The sequence below is a fragment of the Sphaerodactylus townsendi genome, linkage group LG06 (assembly GCF_021028975.2).
Source record: "Sphaerodactylus townsendi isolate TG3544 linkage group LG06, MPM_Stown_v2.3, whole genome shotgun sequence".
In the NCBI taxonomy this organism is placed as follows: Eukaryota; Metazoa; Chordata; class Lepidosauria; order Squamata; family Sphaerodactylidae; genus Sphaerodactylus; species Sphaerodactylus townsendi.
Window position 1 is genome coordinate 91,373,370 of NC_059430.1, and position 20,836 is coordinate 91,394,205.

The 20,836-nt window shown below is 43.9% G+C and overlaps 1 protein-coding gene across 1 annotated transcript; it reads left to right on the forward strand.

Annotated features, from left to right (window-relative positions):
- Positions 1-9,351: 9,351 nt before the first annotated feature.
- UCMA (upper zone of growth plate and cartilage matrix associated) lies at positions 9,352-18,017 on the forward strand. Its single transcript, XM_048501088.1, has 5 exons — positions 9,352-9,817; positions 10,294-10,362; positions 10,504-10,599; positions 13,772-13,870; positions 17,496-18,017. The coding sequence occupies exons 1-5, from the start codon at positions 9,760-9,762 to the stop codon at positions 17,591-17,593; spliced, it is 420 nt and encodes a 139-aa protein (XP_048357045.1). The 5' UTR covers positions 9,352-9,759; the 3' UTR covers positions 17,594-18,017.
- The last annotated feature ends 2,819 nt before the right edge of the window (positions 18,018-20,836 follow it).

Genomic DNA, 20,836 nt, shown 5'->3' on the forward strand with positions numbered 1-20,836 from the left:
CCAAGCTTACTCCCGAGTAACGCGTGCCTTGGAGCCAACCGTTTTCTCTATGCTAAAACCTCAGTATTAGGTTCAATTGCCATGTTGGCCCTTTGCGATAAATAAGTGGGTTTTGGGTTGCAGTTTGGGCACTCGGTCTCCAAAAGGTTCGCCATCACTGGTCTAGTGGAAGCTCAAAGAAACCACTGCGGGCAGAGGAACAACAGCTCTGAGTATCAACAAAAGGCTGGGGCCTTCATGTCTGGTTGGGGCACGGGCGTAGCTAGGGAAAATGGAGCCCGGTGCCAAATGTGAGTTTGGGGGGGGGGGGCATCTCCTATTAGCTCCCATTGGAAACAATTGAGGATGGGGCACCCCCTTTGGGAGTCCATAACTTTGGACCCCTTGAACCAAACCTCACCAAACCTGGGTGGTATCATCAGGAGAGTCTTCTGAAAAATCCCTGATTTTTTGGTGCTGCTAGCCCAGTGGTGGCGAACCTATGGCACGGGTGCCAGAGGTGGCACTCTCAGAGCCCTTTCTGTGGGCACGCATGCAGAGTTCATCATGGGGCGGTGGAAAATCACCCCCCCACACACACACACACACACCCCACTAGGCTGGCCTGGGCACGATCCTTTACCTGGGAGTAAGCTTGGTTGCTGGCAATGGGACTTGCTTCTGAGTAAACCCTCCTAGGGTCGTGATTCACCCATTCGAAGTGTTGCACGGTTGCCTCACCAAGCTTACTCCTGAGTAACGCCTCGAAGCCAACTGTCTTTTCTAAACTAAAATCTCAGTATTCAGGTTAAATTGCTGTGTTGGCACTGCGATAAATAAGTGGGTTTTGGGTTGCAATTTGGGCACTCGGCCTCGAAAAGGTTCTCCATCACTGTGCTAGCCTAAGAACTGCTCCCCCTGCAGGCCAAAAACTGAAAAAACACTCAAAAATACAAAAAACCCACAAACGAACCTGGATTTTTACGCCGCCCCCCCGGCGCATGCCCGGTGCAACATGCACCCCCCCCGGCCCCTGGTAGCTACGCCTGTGGGCTGGGGTACTTCCTTGGGGCGTTGGATCTGGGAAAAGGATGCCGGAGTGGATAGCCCATGGTCTGACGCAGCAAGGAGAAGTTTCCCAGTTAGCTTTGATAGTTAAACACAGCTTCCATGTTCAGGAGAAGTCTATCCATCCTAGGTGATTTGCTTGGGAGCATCTGGTTGTCTGCTTCTGGGAACATAGACCTTTCGCCCAGTGCTTCAGGACTGGATATTCTTATGGTGGGGAGTGGGGAAGGAAACCTGTCAATAACTGATAGCTGACACAGAGCATCCATATTCAAAAGCAGCACAGCTTTGGGTACCACCCGCTGGATAAAACAAGACCCTAGCTTTCATACCCTGCTGGTGTGCTTCTCAGAAACAGCTTGCTGTCCCCCGCTGGTATGTAGGCCGATGGGCCACCGACGGTCCAGCTCAGCTGGCATGTAGGCCGACGGTCCAGCTCAGCAGTCCTTGCCATATCTGCCCTCGATCTGCCACGTTTTTGCCCCCGACCCATTTTGGAAATCCTTGACTCAGCACTTGTTGGTCATCAGTTTTCCCTGGATCCTGTGCTCTCCTCCCAACCCTGCCAGCTACCTTAATCTTGTGAGGGGACATGTTTTGGTGCACCAAACGCTCCAAGAGAGCGGTTCTCAACCTGTGGGTCGTGACCCATTTGGGGGTCAAATGACCCTTTCACAGGGGTCGCCTAAGACTCTCTGCATCAGTGTTCTCCATCTGTCAAATGGATAAATGTTAGGGTTGGGGGTCACCACAACATGAGGAACTGTATTAAAGGGTCATGGCATTAGGAAGGTTGAGAAACACTGCCTAAGACTCTCTGCATCAGTGTTCTCCATCTGTAAAATGGATAAATGTTAGGGTTGGGGGTCCCCACAATATGAGGAACTGTATTAAAGGGTTGCGGCATTTGTAAGGTTGAGAACCACTGCTCCAAGAGGTACATGCCTTCCTCTGAAGTTCTCTCCCCTGTGATCTTTCCACTTTGAGACTTTCAAAATCTAATACAGTGAACACATGAAACTGGGGTCTACCAAAGCATGCCCCTGGTCCCTCTATGGTGAAAGAAGAGAAAGAAAAAATCCTGTGGTCTGCTGTACTGTCCACCAAGCACAGGTTTCCTACAGTTCTTTGCATCCCCATGTCACTTTGTGGGCTCAGACCCAAGATCCTCCCCACCTCTCCTGTGAGGGAAAGTTACCTGTCTTCCCATCAATTAGAGTATTCATATCAGTACTGCCCTGGGATAGAAAAGGGGTAATATTTTGAGTTATTATGTGCTAAGGAAGGCACCTGGAAAGGACTATCTTGAGGTCCAGGCGATCTTATGGCAACCCAGCACAGGTTTCAAAGCAAAAGACCAATGGAGGTGGTTTGCCATTGCCTTAATCTGCATAGGAACCATGGTATTCCTTGATGGTCTCCCATCCAAGTGTTAACCAGAGGTGATCCTCCTTGCCTTTTGAGATCTGATGAGATCAGACTAGCCTGTGCCATCCAGGCCAGGGCCCAGGTCATCTAATTATGTCTTTTAGTAGCAGTAAAGCCTGCTGAGGCAAGAAATATAGCAAGCTCTAGACCAGGGGTAGGGAACCTGCGGCTCTCCAGATGTTCAGGAACTACAATTCCCATCAGCCCCTACCAGCATGGCCAATTGGCCATGCTGACAGAGGCTGATGGGAATTGTAGTTCCTGAACATCTGGAGAGCCGCAGGTTCCCTACCCCTGCTCTAGACAGAGCAGGGGTGGTGTGTGTGTGAGTGAGTGAGAGAGAGAGAGAGAGAGAGAGAGAGAGGACGGGCAAGTAAGTGGTGAGTTATGGGGGGAGGCAGGTGGGCAGGAAAAGTACACCAGCAGGGTATGAAAGCTAGTATAGGAGTATAGGAGAAGGCAGGCGGGGGAAGGGTGAGGGTTGTGCCAGGTCCGGAGAGGAGGACAGTTTGCCACCAATGCCCTGCTGGGCCTGGCTTGGTCTTTGGAGGGTGGAAGAGTGTGGGCAGGGGAATAGGGAGGATTGTGCCTAACCTGGCAGGGAGGGAGGCTTGTCATTTGTGTCCTTTTGGACCCAGCTTGGTCTTTGGGGGATGGAAGAGAGCAGGCAGGGAAATTGGGGTTTTTTGCCAGGCCTAGCGGGGAGGGAGGCTTGCCACCAATAACCCACTGGGCCCAAGTTGGTCTTTGGGGAGTGGGAGAGGGCAGGCAGGGGGGTGAGGAGGCTTGTGCCAGGTCTGGCGGAGAGGACAGTGGACACAGTTTGCTCCTTGTTTGTGGGGGAAGGTGAACAAGAGATTGGTCGGGCTGTGAAGATATGCTGGCAACCAATTGCTGCACAGAACTCGCTTCCATGGCTGAAAGTGAGTCCTGCACGCTGATTGGTTGGAAGTGCATTGTTGACTCACATTCCATCCCTTAGCAAATTATCTCATAAGATAGTCTTTAAGCTTTGCTTTTTTGTCTTATTCTTAGGCCTCTCTACCCTTCCTGCAGAGAGTCCCTCTGCCAATGAGGGTGGAAGCTGCCTGTGACAGAAATCCAACATTCCCCTTCATTTAGAATTATGCCTTGACAGTTTTGCAAAATGCATGGCAATTAGGGTGGCCCATGTGAGGCTGCTATATTAATTTTCCATGTTCTGTTGATGGATGGTGATCCTTTCCAGATCAACTCCTTTTATCCTACAGATTGAGTTTTGCCTTTCTTGGTCTTTAGTCAGTCCTTATTCTTCTAAGATGGCTTCCACCGCTGCAATTTCTGGCATGTTTATATACCTGTATGACACCCTAAAACAATTGGGTGTTTTTTTAGTATAGTTCACCTTTTGGGAATGTCTAGATATGGGTTTTTTCTCCTTTCTGAGACTGAGCTAATGTGCTTTATTTTAGTGGTCTAAACTGTAACTGGGAGTTCAGATTAGCCTGTGCACTCCCACACACGCCAGCTGGGTGACCTTGGGCTAGTCACAGCTTTCTGGAGCTCTCTCAGCCCCACCTACCTCACAAGGTGTTTGTTGTGAGTGGGGAAGGGCAAGGAGATTGTAAGCCCCTTTGAGTCTTCTACAGGAGAGAAAGGGGGGGATATAAATCCAAACTCCTCCTCCTCTGCCTCCTCCTCCTCCTCCTCCTCCTCTTCTTCTTCTTCTTCTTCTTCTTCTTCTTCTAGTAGTCTTCTGTGCAGGCACACATTCCTTCTTCCTGCCACCACTCAAGAGACTTAGTTTCTTGGGGCTCTGGTGGTCGCATGGAGAGAACTGAGGAAGTAGTGCCCCTCCTCCTAGTCATGTTATCGTTTTGGCAGTTAACTGCTAGAAGGAGGAGTGGCTCTCCTAGTGTACTAGAAAGGTTTGGGAATCTTTTCTGTGCTGGCCTGCACAGAATACCACTTGATAAACAACAGTTACAGGTAAGTGCAACCTTGTTTTCACAAAGAAGCTTGAGGTAAAGGATTAGGGATGGTACTCTATACCACTGTGTATAGTTTGCACTACCTGTTGCTATAAGTAGAGTCCTACTATGTAATCTTAATTTAGTACTTGTGTTCTGCTTGGCCTCTGGTAGGTTTCCAGATCTCTACAAGTCACATGCAAAGATTCTGCTCGCATTTTTATCTTAACATTTCTTTGGGGAAAACAAATGTATCCAACTATATTTACTTCCTGAACCCAAACTCTGGTGTGCAATCTCCTTGGCGAGATGTAACATCATGCCATCTTCCCTGAGATCTGGTAGGGAGATGAAAATACCACGCCATGAAAGGCTTTGCATTTGTAACATGAATTGTGCAGAGTCAGTTCATCACATCCTACACCATTGTCCTTTATATAATGCATCTAGGGGGAAGTTCCTGGCACCTCTGTTGACTGACAACAGCATTCTCACAGACCAACAGAAAACCCTCTCCCTTCTGGACAATGGTTCAAGAAAAATCTCAGAGTTGATTGCCAGGTTCCTCTATTGTAATTGCAAGGCATTCTTAATATAACTTTTGAAACACTTTATTTAGTTTTTAATTTATCGTTTTAGAGGGGTTTAAAGTATGTACTATTGTTGTTATCTGAATGCCATTAAAGGTTTCCAGATCTCTACAAGTCAAATCATATCGCACTGTGTACTGGATGTCCCACTCTGTTGATTGGACTGATTTGTTCTGTGTAATCTTCCTTGAGTACCAGTGAGAAAGGTGGGCTATAAATAACGAAAATAGAGATGTATTTTAAGTAGATGGCTTCCATAATTTTTTTTATTACCGGAATGCAATCTGATATCAGCTAAATGATCCTGTGCTGCCCACTGCATTCGGCCAAGCGTTCTATGAAGATAGAGAGGCTTCAGTGCGCAATCAACAGAATGTGAAAAGGTGTTTTTCTCTGTCCTCCTTTTCTGGTTTTGTTTTTAACATCCAGGTTAATTAAGAATTCTGGAGAACTTGGAAGCTTGCACAATTATAGTGTTATTTGGATGGTATTAGCAAAAGGTAGTATATAGATCTTGGTTTTGGATTTTGCTACAGACTAATACACCTACCAGTGTAAAAAAAATAAAGTTAACTCATACTTAATTGGCAGCAATTAAAGGGAGTTAAATGCATTTTTATTATTTTTTTAACTGAAAACATAAAGAGCCTCAAGCTGCACTACCCAAAACTCCGGAAAGGTAACACTAAAAGAATGCAGTTATTTTTCCCTCCAACGATCAGCAGATGGAACTGTTGCTATACTCAGCTCCTGCTATGAGCCATAGCATTCCTGAACATCTCTAAAATGACATAAAAGCTGGCATGTGCTAAGCATTTCTTAATGTCTTCATTGTATTTCCCAACCTAGGAATTATAAAATTGCCATTAATACTATTTTAATTATATTTCAGAAATACTTTTGTTGTGTTTTTATCCCAAGGCAACAGAAAACAGCAGACTTTAGTAACTAGTTGATTTGTCTGATGTGTATTTTGATTGGGAGATGGTCCTGTCTCCCTCAACCACCAGGCAGAGCACCCAGACTTTTTCCTGAAAGTCGTTACAAACAACATTTTGGAAGGTTTGCAAAATAGGAAATCATTTCAAGCCACAGCACTGAAAAGATAACTATTGAAAGATAATTATGTTTTCGACCGAGAGTATATTGAAGGGGTGAGAATAAATGTTTGGTTTCCATTTCTGGTGCCTGCAGACAGAACACAGAGTGAGAGTCTAACAGCAAAGTAAAGAGCTCCAAAGCAAAGGCCCAGCAGAGTACAGGGGCCAGAGTATTGGAGTAAGAGTGTTGGACTTGGTTGGTGTGGAAAAATTATCCCCTATCTCCAATAGGCTTAAAACAAATACGGTGTATAAAGATCATCATATACAGTTTGTAATAGCTGAGAGTACAGGCAAAATATAAGAACCATTCATTAATCAGAATTGTAGGCTGCTATGGCACAGAAACAGCAATAATAATAGGATGTTGTGGATCTTCTGGGTTGTATGGCCGTATTCCAATAGTATTTTCTCCTGATGTTTTGCCTTCATCTTTGGCTGGCATCTTCAGAGGATCATACCATTCGGAAAACCCACAACATCCTAGTGATTCTGGCCATGAAAGCTTCGACAATAGCATTAATAATATCTACTTTCAAGCACTCATGGATATTCTATGACCTGACTGCTAAGGACTGGAATGACCTGACTGCTAAGGACTGCTTAGGACTGCTAAGGACTGCTAAGGACTGGAATGGTAATTGAGAAAACTGCATTAATGTTTACATCTCAGCAATGTGGCACTCAGACAAGGTTTTTTTTTTAAGTTATAAAAATATTATTTCAATACACAAAACAAAAATAGACATAAAACATAAGAGATTCATATTCATACAATTTGTATATAGCTTACTATCTATATTTACATTTTTAAATTACATTGCTTTATCTTCTCAGCATATCTTCATATCTAATAATATATTTATTGTGAAATATATCTTGCCCAAATCTTTCTATTTTTGTTTTGGTTTAACTTGGTTTAACTTTATTCTTAATTTTAACTATACAATTTAAAAATACATTCCATTTTCCTTGAAATTCTGAAATTGATCTATTATGTATAAAGGATGTCAGTTTTGCTATAGCTGCATATTCGTTTAATTTATTGATCCATTTGGCTTGTGTCTTACTCATTTTGTTATCAATTTAATTTTTTTCCTTTTGCCACTCAATATCAATATTATTTTTTTGCAGAGGAGGTAAAAATAAGCACTTGATCAAGGCTTTTGAAAGTGTAATAGAAATAAATGCACACAAGGGTCTCAAAGTTCATGAGCAGTTGTCTGAGTGACTGGCTACTCTAGACAAAAGAAGTGTTCTACCTGCAAATGCTCACCCCAGTTAAGGTCATTATTTTCAATTCATAATAGCAACTAATTGCCACAGACATATTTGAAACTTTTACAAAGTACCCACAACCTAAGCTTTCCCAGTAGTTGTTTTTTTATTTTAATTTATCACTCATGGCAAAGCACTTGGATACTTCTGTGAGAAGACTTAATAAAATATTGCACGTGAACTATTCCTGTTTTCTGCAGGATTTTATGTGAGGCTGCTGTCTCTGAACTGTAAAATTATAAATCACTGATATGGATCTAGTTAGGGTCACTGCATTTTTCATGCCAACATGTGTTTGCTTTTAAATTATTCCAATTAGAAACAGAAGGTACTCATAACTATCTATGGATTAAGAAACCATTAAGAACAATTCATACTCAAGATGGCAGACATTTTGAGACACAGTTTATTGAGAACTAGCGGGCAGGCCATGTGTTGCTGTGGCTCAGTCTGGTGAAGTGGAAAAGAAAGAAAAGGGGAAGCAAACGGTTCGAACATGTGTCATTGCACAATGCTTGCAAGGGAGGGGAGGGGCAAGGGCCCCCTCACTCCCCTCCCTCTCTCCCGTTCCCTTGCATAGCACCCTACCCCGTCCCTCCCCAACGTTCCCCTTCCTCTGCTAGGGTGTGTGGGCTATGTCCAGGTGGCGGACCCTGTCTCTTTCACTCCTTTCCCTTGCAGGCGATTACCTAGCTTAAAACATGCTGGGAATAATGAGCTACGTTGTGTTCAAATTTCAGAGCGTTTGGTCCAGCAAACCCCTGGACCCTCCCTCACCTTCGCCTTCCTCCGCTAGGGTGGGTGGGCCATGTCCAGATGGCGGGCCCCATTTTTTTCACTCCAGATGGCAGCGGTTTTCAAGGAAGGCATGGTTGTTTCCCTTGTATCAGAGGATGTTGCTTTGACGGCCAGCAGATGGCGCTGTTGCGGAACAGAACTGTGGTTCCAACTGTCACAGGTGTGGCATGTGCACAATAACTGGCACAGTTGTGACATGTACACAACAGAAGGTGTGGAAACAGTATGGAAACCTGGCCGCACGCAAATGCGACGTTGTGTGAAAATTTCAAAGCAATTGGTCCAGTAGGTTGGGAGATTTCCTGTCAGCAGAAAAACGCACTGATAGATTTTTATATATATAGATTCTTAACTTTTTTAAAGAATATGGTTTCCATGCAGAAGTAAAATAAGCCCGCCAACTTCACCATTAACATCTCCAGTTGATGTTTATTGTGATAACAGCACAAAGAATAAAATTTATTATATACCTTATGAAAATATGATGGAGAAGGAGTCTTCCTCCAAAGAACACAGTCACAGAATCCAAAACCATTGTAATATCTGCTTTAAGAGATCTAAGTGAAAGTTAGGATATACATCCAGGACAAAATTCTTCATTTAAGTGTAAACACCCAAGTTGGAATCAGGAAAACTCTTCAAACACCTGTTCTTATTCTCACTAGGATAAATGTTCTGCCAGCTAACATTGGAAACAGATTGCTGGGTTGTATTGTCCTTTGGTCTGATGTAAGGGCAGGCATCTTCTGGCAGGTGTGCCAAACTCTGGCAACCAGACCAGTTTGTTTGGCATGCAGGGCCCATGCTCCTTCCAAGCAGCTGAGGAACCCCTGAGTTAGATGCCTCAAGGGACTTTGCATCCCAGAACAACACAATCATGAGTTGATACCAAAACTGTGACTCCCGTTCCTCTTGGTGTGTCTGATCAAGAACAACCCTTAACTACGCCTCCATTTATAGTACATCTATCAATGTATAGTACTTCCAACATCTTCCTATGTAGACGTTATGGGAGGGAAGGGTTGCCAGCTTCCTGCTTGGATCTAGTAGACTGCTCACAGTTCTGTCTTTAGAAATTATAATATGAAGAATTTAATCTGATCATGCACCTGTATCATCTCTCCCATTCCATTCAAGTGACAGATGCCACCCTAGTCCTTGCTAGCCTTTTACCTCACAGTAGCAACAGAGACTTCAGATAGTTTCCTGCTGAAATTCTCAGCTTTCTTGCCAGCAGAAAGATGTTATCTCCCAAGTATCCCATCATTGCTTAGCTGCTTATTACTCTAGTACTTCAGAATGCCCAGAACTGCATGATGCATTGCATTCTCCCTGTGTTGATATTTCCATGTGCCTTCCAACCTGCCAAGGACACAGGGCAAGGAGCTGCCAACTCCAGTGCCACTCAAGGCCCCTCCTCTCACTTCCCACCCCTGAAGGAAAGATCCTTCCCTCTCTGCTTCATTTCCTCGAAGGAGGACAGGACAGTTTTTTTGTTTGTTTTTTAGCAAACACCGCTCTAAAAATTATTGTAACATTCATTTTTGTGTCAGTGGGAAGCTAGCAAAGATGGACTGGAAACAAGTACTTTTTCTTTGCTGCCTCATGACTTTCGTGCTCCTGACTGGTATGTATAACAATTTGTAATCACCACCCCAGAGGAAGGTTTCAGGTTCAACAAAACCCACCCCATATCTGTGGGGGAAAAGATGGCAAAATTTGCCAGTTTAATGGGACGGGAGAGATTCAAGACAGGTTTCTGATCTGATCAAATCACCAACTGTAACTGCTAAAGGATTTTATTGAAGCCCTGAGCTTATGTTAACAATACTGGTCTTTAATCCACATCTGAGACATGAGCTAAATTTAATCGGCTTCTCTGCTTTGTAAATTCTTTATGAAATAAAAATATATAGCTCCTCTTATCAAGAAGTCTGTCACCCTTTGCTGTTAGAGGGCATGTTGAAAAGCATCAGTACATCAGACAGTTTAGAATGCAAAGTTGGCAATTATCTATTTCAACAAGTAGCAAGGTCAAACTTTTATCTGAAGTTCTCTTTTTCACTAAATTCACAACTGGGTCTATGTTTTTGTCTCATCTAGTCCTTGAGGGAGGCAATACCGTAGCTGTGGGTTCTCAGAAAGCAGCCGCTGGTGAATCAAGCAAGCAAAGTAAGTGAGCAGATGCAATATCATCAATTAGTGAATGGGAAATAGGGAACAGAAACATGGCATATACAATCCCTTTTAGAGTATTTATCTCCCCGTCCCAGTTTCTCACCAGTGATCAGACACTTGTTTCCCTGCTTCCAGGTCTGAAAAAGAGAGTCTTCATGAAGGAATCAGACGCCTCTAACTTTTTCAAGAAGAGAGGCAAAAGATCTACCAAATCCAGGGACGAACTCAATGGTGAGACTGTTTGAGGGTGTTTATGGAACACTGGAATTTATTTAATGCTCTTTTCATCTCTGGCAGTCTCTTAAACTTTCTGCCACACTCTGGAAATTCACCAGTATCAATAGTTTTGGATTAGAATACACCTCTCAACTTTCTTTGATTTTAAGGAATACCTGAATTAATTGAAGCTCGCTTATACAATGGAGCAAGCACTGTTTATTTTATTAGGGCCAGAGCTGAGTGAATGCTACGGCTTGAATTCATAATTAGGAAAGGCTGATGCAGAAAAAAATAGCGGAAAGGTTACAAAACCTGTATTTATGCAGTTCTTTGAGCAAATAAGTTTCTTTTATTTTTCTATATGTATGTTTACATGTAGCTTTTCTAAATGACCTAAGATGGTGCTTGTGAAATGGAAGAAGGATCATCTGCCAAATGTCTTTGAAAGGAGGAGTTTCTTAATTTTCTAAACCCTACGATGAGTATAGAGGGAGAGATCTTAGGCGGCTGCCTGGGAGGTGCAGGACAGCACGGTGAAGCTAGCATACCTGCTCACAGTAAAGACACTTCTGCTCTCAGTTGTCTTTGTTAGTTTGCTGATAAAAGAAGCTGAATGTCCAGCAACGTTGAGGCACTGAATGAAGAGGGAGGTTCTAAGGACATTTACCCAGGGGTAAGTCCGACTAGGATTGCTTTGAAAATGATCGTTTTCCAACCTTATTGGCAGGAGTACAGTAAACATCACTTAGAGAAATATGCACCTGACTCCATCAAAGCCCTATCAATGGAAGGAAAACTGATCTACATTCTTAAAATAGTTGCAGAATGTAACTTTCCCCCCTCCACAAACCTGCTTTCAATTATTATAAAAAGAGAGGGAATCCTTGAGACTTGAGGCAAGGAATCACATCTTCCCCCTCACCAAGGCCAGTATGGCTCCCTGATTCCACAGCTGTAAAGCTGGGAGCTGTTCCGACTTTGGAGTGGCTCCTTGATTCGGCTGCTACTGGCTCTCCAGAATAAAGGTAAGTCTGTTATCTACATATGTGCAGTCAGTGCTGTATTATTGGGGGGGGGTGTGTTATTTAAATTCTCCAATACATTTTTTTTAAGTTTTCAAATATTTTTGCAAATTTCCCCCAGTTTGCAAAACTGTTTATAGTCAGTGTGCCCCTGATCCACAGACTGGACCACACTTGGCCATTATAAGATTAGAAATATTTCCTTCCCAAAGGATAACAGAAGCAATGGAAGAGGGTGGGATTCACATCAGAGCACTGTACAGGTGAAGATGCCTATGAATCCTTCCTTCTTCATACTTTTTGTTCAATGCAAATAGCCTCTTTCCTAGAGTTTCTATGTGGAAATAAATATAGCTGCCATAGCGTAATTTGGCCCTCATGGCCCTGGACATTCTCACATTCAAGATGTGTACCACCCACTAGAACTTTTTGGTTGGACTGGAGAGGGGCCAAGCACAATCAAGGAAAGCAGTGAGGGAACCTACATCCATGATGATCACCACCATGGCCCAGATGAGAGCCAGCCAGCCAGGCTCTGTGGTACTGCCAGGCGCTCCTGGATCTGCTCACTCCTGGCCCCCAGTGTTCTTCCAGAGCAGTGATCTACCAGGAACTTACTTGGTAAGTTCCACTCAACTCCTGACTGAGGATAGCCAGAGTGGCGTAAAGAGTGGTGGATGCTAATTTGGAGAACCAGGTTTGATTCCCCACAAGTAGGAGGCAGACTCTTAACCGGTGAATCGGATTTATTCCCCTGTTTCTACACATGAAGCCTGCTGGGTGACTTTGGGCTAGCCACAGTTCATTCAGAACTCAGCCCCACCTACCTCACAAGGTGCTTGTTGTAGGGAAAGGAAGGGAAAATGAGTTTATAAGCCACTGTAAGACTCCTTACAGGAGAGATGGAATATAAATCCAAGCTCTTCTTCATTAGAATGTTATGTAAAATGAGTGATTTTGTTGGTGTAGCCAAATGAATCAGGGGAGGACCTGTGAATCACCTCACAGCTGTGAGTCACCTCACAGACCTGCTAGACCACCCAGAACTCAACACTGTTAACCCAAACAAATTAGCAGGATCATGGAAGGATTTAAATAGGCAAGCAATTCAGCAGTAGTAGCAGCAGATGTTGCTGGGTGGGGGGAGGGGGAGAATACTCTAAGGAGGGACTTATTCCCATTGTGATTTCTCAAGAAGTCACCAGGTAAAATGGTCCATTAAAGTTCATAGTAGTTGAGATAGTATGGAAGGTTCACGCTATTTGTAATTTAATTTTAGGGGGTTTAAAATATATTGCCTTATATTATTCCCTTTGTATTTTGCATTGAGACCCAGGACTATCTAGCTGTGCATACTTACACAAATGTTGCTTAAGTTGCTCCTGATTTATGCCAACCCTATGAATGAATAGCTTCCCAAATGTCCTTTTGTTAACAGCTTCACTCAGGTCATGCTTTCCTATAGGGTCAATCCATCTCATGTTGGCTGCATTCAGCATTTCCCAGCACTGTTATGTTTTCCAGTGATTCTTGTCTTCTCATAATGTGAGCAAAGTACAATTATGTTCCACAGGATAGCTGTGTTGGTCCGCAGAACTGTAGAACAGTTAAGTTTGAGTCCAGTAGCACCTTAGAAGCTAGCAAAGGATTCAGGGTGTAAGCTTAACTCTCAAAATGTTACACCTTAACATCTAATATCTTAGATATTGACATCTAAGATGCTACTGGAGTCAAATCTAACTAGCCTCAGTCACTTTATCTTCTAGATTGAACTACTGCAACAAGGTATATGGAATGCCCTTAAAAGTAACTTGGGAACTTCAGAATAAGAAGGCTCATTTCCAAACTTAGAACAGGTTTTTGTTTGATATTCCTGATTCACATTACTCTCACTACTCCAGGTACTGTCTGCAGGACTTCAGCTGGATTGGATTTCAAAGAACTGGGATTAACACAATCATTTGGTAACATAATGTGGGGCATTCACATACATGTGTGCTGGAGGCTTGCAGCAAAGCCACAAGATACACTACTTGAAATGCTAAAGTAAAATTTGAGGTTGTAAAAATTTATATCCAAGTGATTCATTACAAAAATGAAGGGACCTTCACTTCCTCTTCATACTTTCCCCACACCAATGTTATGTTTATTTTCTAATGCAGCGGAGACCCACCAGATGTTGGCCGCTGATGAACAAAGGAGGGAATACTACGAAGAGCAGAGGAATGAATTTGAGAATTTTGTTGAGGAGGAGCGTGATGGTAAGAATGTGAGATTAGAAAGTATGACAAAAAGCAGCCGCTTGCTACATGCTGGAAGACTCTTGTGTCATGCATGCCTGACCACTGGAAAGCTATGTGGCATGTGAACCAATATCCAGGAGCGGAGGCAAAGCTACAGGGAGGCTGGAGGGTGCGCGTTGCACTGGGCACGTGCCGGGGGTGGGGGTGGGGTGGGGGGAGGGAGGGCAGCAAACATTTCAGGTTTGTTTTTGGTATTTTTAGTGCTTTTCAGTTGTTGGCCTGCAGGGGGTGCAGTTTTTAGGCTAGCAGCACCAAAATTTTAGGGACTTTTCGGGAGACTCTCCTGATGATACCACCCAAGTTAGGTGAGGTTTGGTTCAGGGGGTCCAAAGTTATGGACTCCCAAAAGGGGTGCCCATCCTCCATTGTTTCCAATGGGAGCTAATAGGAGATGGGGGCTACACTTTTGAGAGTTCATAACTTTGGACCCCGTGAACCAAACTTCACCACACCTGGCTGGTATCATCAGGATAATCTCCTAAAGATCCCCTGAAATTTTGATGCTGCTAGCCTAAAAACTGTGCCCTCTGCAGGCCAAAAACTAAAAAAGCTAAAAAATACAACAAACACAAACCTGGGGGAGAGCAAAACTCAGATTTTGCACTGAGCTCCATTTCCCCTAGCCATACCTCTGTCCAGGAGTTAACTGCTAGCAGCTAGCGCAGGAGAACGGCAAAAGTACAAGATTAGATGGCACCAGCTCCCTTCAAGAAATGCTTCATGGCTTAATTCTGGTTTGGTTGACAGAATGGCTGTTGTGCAATGCTAGCAACGGCAAGAAAGGAATCTTTCTTTGCTCTCAGTTTGCACTGCAAGCGTCTCCATTTCATGAGATTTCACCGATTGGTTTTTAAGATAATGGCTCTCAACATGCTTGTCACTTGATATTGCTAGGAAACAAAATCTCCTTCTTGTCTAAGGTTTCTGATTGTTCTTTGTTGAGACAATTCAAAAGCGCACAATTCTTTATTGATTTAAAACAAAAACAAGCACCTTTAAAGATGTGCAAGCGAGACGCAAATGGCAACTGAAACATACTCTAAATGTGGAATTACTGTTGCCAAGGTGGAATGCTTGCTGCTCAGGAGTTGTTAAGACCCCAGTTATTCAGCTGTGCACAGCAAGTGATTGAAATTGCTGAAATTTTGGTGCTGTGAGGTCAGTAGCCTTTTTGTTGAGCAGGCAATTGCAAAGGTTGAGATACAGCCTGAACTTTCCCATCAAAGCAAATACTCAGTCTCACCTTCCATCAGTTTCAAAAGACAATGTGATGGTCATGAGTTGCCCTAGCAGGGATCTTTACTCCCCGTTAGTAAGTTTTAAAATAACTTGTGACAGTTCCATTCTTATTTAACTTTTATGGCAATAATCCTGCACAGAATTAGTTGAAAGTTCACAAGAGACCATTTAGAGGGTCAGGGTCATGACTGAGAAGGCCTCCAAACCTTGTGGGTCAGAGCCACTAGCAAGAGAAAATCCAGCATCCTTTTTACAAGCCACACCGCAAGTCAGGGCTGCTGCTTGTGAAACATCTGTCCATGTATAGAATGACTTCTGTTTGGATCCTTGCTTCTTCCTCAGGAAATGCCGTAATGGAATGCCTTTAAATTCATTCCCCCAAAAAGGTAACAAATTGGCATGAACAACTGCTTTCTGTACTCATTTGGGTCTCCTGACCCCAAGCAAAAGTGCTGCTTCCTATACATATTTTTTTTTGCCTACCCATGTTCAACAGGATAACCACATAATTCCCCACCACAACCAGGCAGCTACCATTAATGAAGGAGTAAAAGCCCTAGAGGTCTCACCACTGCCCAGAGAGGATACGGCTACTGAGGTGGACTGTTGGTCCCTCACACCACTAAAAGGAGGCCTTAGCCCAACTAATATTTTTCTTCAGAGATCACTCTGCTCAAGTTTTTCCCCTGAGGTATTAAAATCAACATTTTCAGAGTTACAGAGACTCGAGCAGCAAGGAGCACAGCCGGGTACAAGAAAAAAAATGCAGGGAAACACCAAGTGAGCGTATCTTCATCAGCAATGTGGTGGGAGGCAGTGCACCCCACAACCCTTGTGCTAGCAACAATAAACACAGTAGTAGTAATACGCCACTGGGCACAACCCAGACCAATCTATCAGCTATATTTTAGCCTACAGGACACCAGTGGACTGCTACAGGAGGTGATGTGGGTGGAAAAGGGGGGTGGAACTGTTCATGATACGACCTAATTTTCCCCCCAAGATGTAAAACAACTTGCAGGATTTTTTTAGCGTTTAGAAAGGCAGCAGAAACATTTGCAGAAGTGAAGCATGAGCATTAGAGCTATGCCAGTTGCCTCAGAATTTTACCACATCTCTCTCACTCTCTATAGTAGTGATGGCGAACCTATGGCATGGGTGCCAGAGGTGGCACTCGGAGCCCTCTCTGTGGGCACACACACACAGAGTTCATCATGTGGGGGGAAGAAAATCAACCCCCCCCCCCACACACACATCTAGGCTGGCCTGGGCCACTGAGCATGACGTGCGCACACCACGGTGAGCAAGGATGGCTCGGCTGGAAGCCCTGGTGCCTGTGCTCCGGGTGGCTGCTGCCCGAGGAGGCCGAGATGCTAGAGAAGCACAGAGCAGTGCACGCAGGAGTTGCTGGAGACTAGAGCAGGCTGGCCTCTGCTCAAGCGGGTGGGGTGGAGGAAGAGGGAGCCAACCGTTTTTTAAAAAAAACTAAAACCCCAGCATTCAGGTTAAATTGCTGGGTTGGCACTTTGCGATAAATAACTGGGGTTTGGGTTGCAATTTGGGCACTCGGTCTTAAAAAGGTTCACCATCACTGCTCTATAGCTGAAGTTCTCAAACCTACGACACAGCAAAGGTCATCCCAAACATGTATGGATCAAAAAAATAAAAATGCATGGGATGGAAGTGAAAATGCCACTTGCATTTGGCTCAAGTATACTCTTCCCACATAGTCAGATTCTGCCCAGGGTCTCACCTGTCACCCATTTTTTAAAAATAACACCTGGATGGGTTTGAGGGGTTTTTTGAGCTCTGAAAAGGAGATCTGTAGCTGGTCAGGCAGTGAGAATGTTCACATAGGCTGGGGATGATGGGAAAGTCCATAAAATCTGGAGGGCCACAAGTTAGACACCTGTGTTCTACAACAACTTCATTCATCTAAAAGCTCCTCCCTGCAAATGGGTAAGATCAGCAACTACTCATTCATTCAGTCTCTGTGGAGGTTAGGAGAGCCTCACAGTTCCATCATTCTGCACAATGTGCCGAACAGAAACATTCAGAAGGGTATTTTTTATAATGGAATCATGACTGTTAAGTGTTTGAATCCAGTGGCTCTGACTTGATCCCATTTAAGCCTTTGGTTTAAATTCTGGATCAAGTACCTAGTACCACATTTGGTCCTATCGATGTTACTCCAAGCTTGGCATCACCCCAAAATCTTTCAGAAACCATTACTTGTCCATATTTTCCATTCTGCATGTATCCTTGACTTTGGACTGGTCCCCACGATTAAAGGAGTGCACAGCTGTTCTAAAAAACTATTGCCCTTTTCTTCTTCCTTCTACAGAGCAGGATGAGAGAAGCCGAGAACAGATTGAACAGTGGCGGGAGTACCACTATGATGGCCTTTATCCACCATATTTATACAATCGCCACATTGTCTAGAGCTAGCCAGAGGATTGGACCACACACAGCAAAACCTGAAATTGTGGCCTGTTCGTGCCCTTGGCAAGACCATCACCAAGGCAACCTTATTTGTGCCATGGCTACATTATTGATCCTTCTCTTTGTTGCATCCGTTAATATTGACTGTACTCCTAGGTTGCTTTGCTTTGTATTTTGAGGCACCTGCAGATAAAAGAATCTGGACCTTCATGCATACAGCAAACATAAAGCAGAAAGGATCAGACCTGTATATATCTGCACAATTCCATTTAGAACAAGCTTTCTTCTAAAATAATCAATAGATTTGAAAGAATAAGAAAGCCAGTTTCTGCAGTAATTGAAATATCTGGTACTTTTTGTAAAATTCAGGAGCAAAGTATATTGCCTTAATGTTATATTTGTTTAATAAAGATATTTTAGCCTATTGCAATATCTTTAGTTACTTCATATTGTCATATATTATAAAAGAACTTTTCCTATTTAATAGCAACTCCCTTAAATATGCATGAATTTAAAAATTAGATATATTTACAAATTAAATGTATTTACAAATTTTTAAATTGCCTTGAAAATCCTACAGGGTCACCATAAGTCAGCAGTGACTTGGCATTTTCCACCATCACCACCACAAATAAAATGCAGAATCTGTATTCCATACAAGGCTCACAAGATCAGAATAGAACCCAAAACTGTTGAAAGCTTTCTCCATGTATAAGATTCTGGATTTCCACTTTTGTAGGATCTCTCACAATTTCTATTCTGCTCTCAGTTGCAGCTCTCTTGGTTGAGAAATTTGTCAGGGCCATCACAGACTATTATAAATAGGAACAGGTTGTTAAATAGTACAGATTTGTGAATGAGGAACTGGCTTTTCCCCATGAACTTCATTCTTTGCAAAAACATTGGGTAGTCGCTATCTCACAACAGGAAAGCTTCCCACTCCCTCCCAGCAAAGACTCCAGTGGACACCAGATAGCCACCGCTTCCATTTTCCTTAGCGAACTCTTCCAAAGTCAAGAATCACTGATTCTCCTTGATAGACTAAATCTGAATCTGGGCAGCAGCATTTTAGGAAACCCAGCACTTCGTACTTCAGAGATTAATTCTATCTTTAGCTGGACCAGTGCCTAAAAATGAAAGGACCAAGAAAAGTTGAAACTTGTGACCTGTATAAATGGCACAAAGTTAAACAAATTTGCACAATTTATTTCTGCTCTCAGGAAAGCATGGGGAGGGACAATGCACACTACAGGGCATGGAAATCTTGCCCCTCCCCCCCAGCTGTTGGAAACACATCCTTGGGTCCTAAGAGTTTATCCATTCTGGCTCATACCTGAAAACTATTGTTAATCTCTGTGGTCTTATGTGCAGTCCCTTATGTGTGTCTGCACAGAAGATCATTTGATGAACAGCAGATACAGGTAAGTGCAACACTGTTTTTTGTTTGGGGACTGAAGAAGGCTCAGAAGGTCCATGAGAAACCCCAGGAGGAAGACTTAGCCAGTCTCCGGGGGCATATAGGGCAGCACATGACAATCCTGGCGGTGTGATGCTCACAGGGAGCAGCCCTGCCCTGGGCTAGCAGCTGTCAGGGCTCCAAAGATCACCCAGCAGCAAAAAAGGTCTAGAAGGCAGGCTGAACCACGGTCAGGTATAACCTGATGCTGTGCCAGAGGCCCAGGCCCTCAGCAAGAAACCTAGCGCAGGCCCAGAAACTCAATTGGAGCTTTTGCTCTCCTGGGGCAGTGACAGGGAGGAGGCAGGGCCAAGCCTGGCCCAGAAGGGAGGACTTGAACTGGATGAGGGCCTTTAAAGAATCTGAGGGAAGAGCCAGGAAGGAGGGCCAGGGGTGAAGCCCAGACTTGGATGAGGCAATAAAAAGGGCGAGGGCCTGGACAGCTGAGGAAGATGCTCCCATGTAGCTATGGCCTGACTCAGGACCTGTTAGACTTGGGCAAAGACCGCTGAAGCACAGCTGCACCCAGAACACTGTGTCTGAGGTCACAGGAAGGGCAACTCCCACCCTGGAGAGGGGCTCAAGGGCTCAACAGTTTTTTCCCTGCAATAAGGGCTAGGAACTTGCTTGAAAAATTAACAAAACCCGAGACACTCAGGATGTGGAATTCTGCAGTCAGCTCCTCTGCAGCCTTAAACACTGGCTTACTTAGAGTTTGTTCATGATCTCACAGGAATTGCTCAGGGTTGCCCCACCCCTTTTTTGGCCAGGGCTCTTGCCAAAACCAGGTCCAAAACAGCAATTTACTTCAAGATGATCACACCATTCCAAGGAAGCACACCCACAGCATTTCATTTATTTATAAAGGAGGCCTTTGATAAGGAAAACAGCCCCAGCAGAACTCCTAATGAAAAGCACACGTAGGCTGTTCTTCTGTGCTTCCACTGGAGAGCTTTCAACACTGATGCATTTAATACATTCTTATCCAATCACCATGTACTAATAGCAGCATCACTAGCCAGGCAAACACTCAAAATGAGGGGCTATTTATTGGGACACAGAAGTGCATTGTAAAAACAGTCCACCATTCAGACTGCTTCAGCAACTGTGCAATTAGGGGTCCACTTCCTAGTCAATCAAAACTGCTATGACTGCAGCCTGATAAATTAACTACTTCTTCCCGTTTAAAGGGAAAATTTGAAGCTTATTTCAAAATAAGCATTGCAGTTTCACTGACCTAATGTTACTTTGCAGTTAGAGGAACAGGGAACAAGGTGGCTAAATTGAAATACTATCAGCGTCAAAGAGCAAGGAGCAGCCATTCAAAGTTCAGGAGAACAAAGAAAAACTTCTTTTTTTAAGAAAAGAAGTCTGACCAGTTGTTGTTGAAGAGTTGCCCTTCACCTTGAAGGTCGATGTGGGAGTTTGGCAGATTATGCTTAGAAAATAACCCAGCAGATAAGTAAACATTTCCTACCTCAGAATTCCATTACCAGCTGGTGGGCAACTTCTTCCTGCTAGCAAACAATGCAGCCCCTTGTAAAGCACATTCTCACATACTGAACTGAATTCCCAACTGATCTGAACAGTTTGGCTGAAATGCCCAAGCCGAGCGCCATAATCTTTTATACAAAGACATGCAATGAGCCCACAAATGCATTTCCCTTTAAGCCTCTTCCTGCACTGTTCTCTTATTCCTCTTCCCCACTTGGGCACTCCTTCAAGAGCTCCTATGGCTGTGGTGGCTAACCTATGGCACTCCAGATGTTCATGGACTACAATTCCTA

Excerpts from the sequence above, each read along its gene's own strand:
- UCMA (XM_048501088.1), top strand. The coding sequence starts at position 9,760 with ATGGACTGGAAACAAGTACTTTTTCTTTGCTGCCTCATGACTTTCGTG. Across the intron at positions 9,818-10,293 it reads GACTTTCGTGCTCCTGACTG|TCCTTGAGGGAGGCAATACC; the intron begins GTATGTATAACA and ends TGTCTCATCTAG. Across the intron at positions 10,363-10,503 it reads TGGTGAATCAAGCAAGCAAA|GTCTGAAAAAGAGAGTCTTC; the intron begins GTAAGTGAGCAG and ends CCCTGCTTCCAG.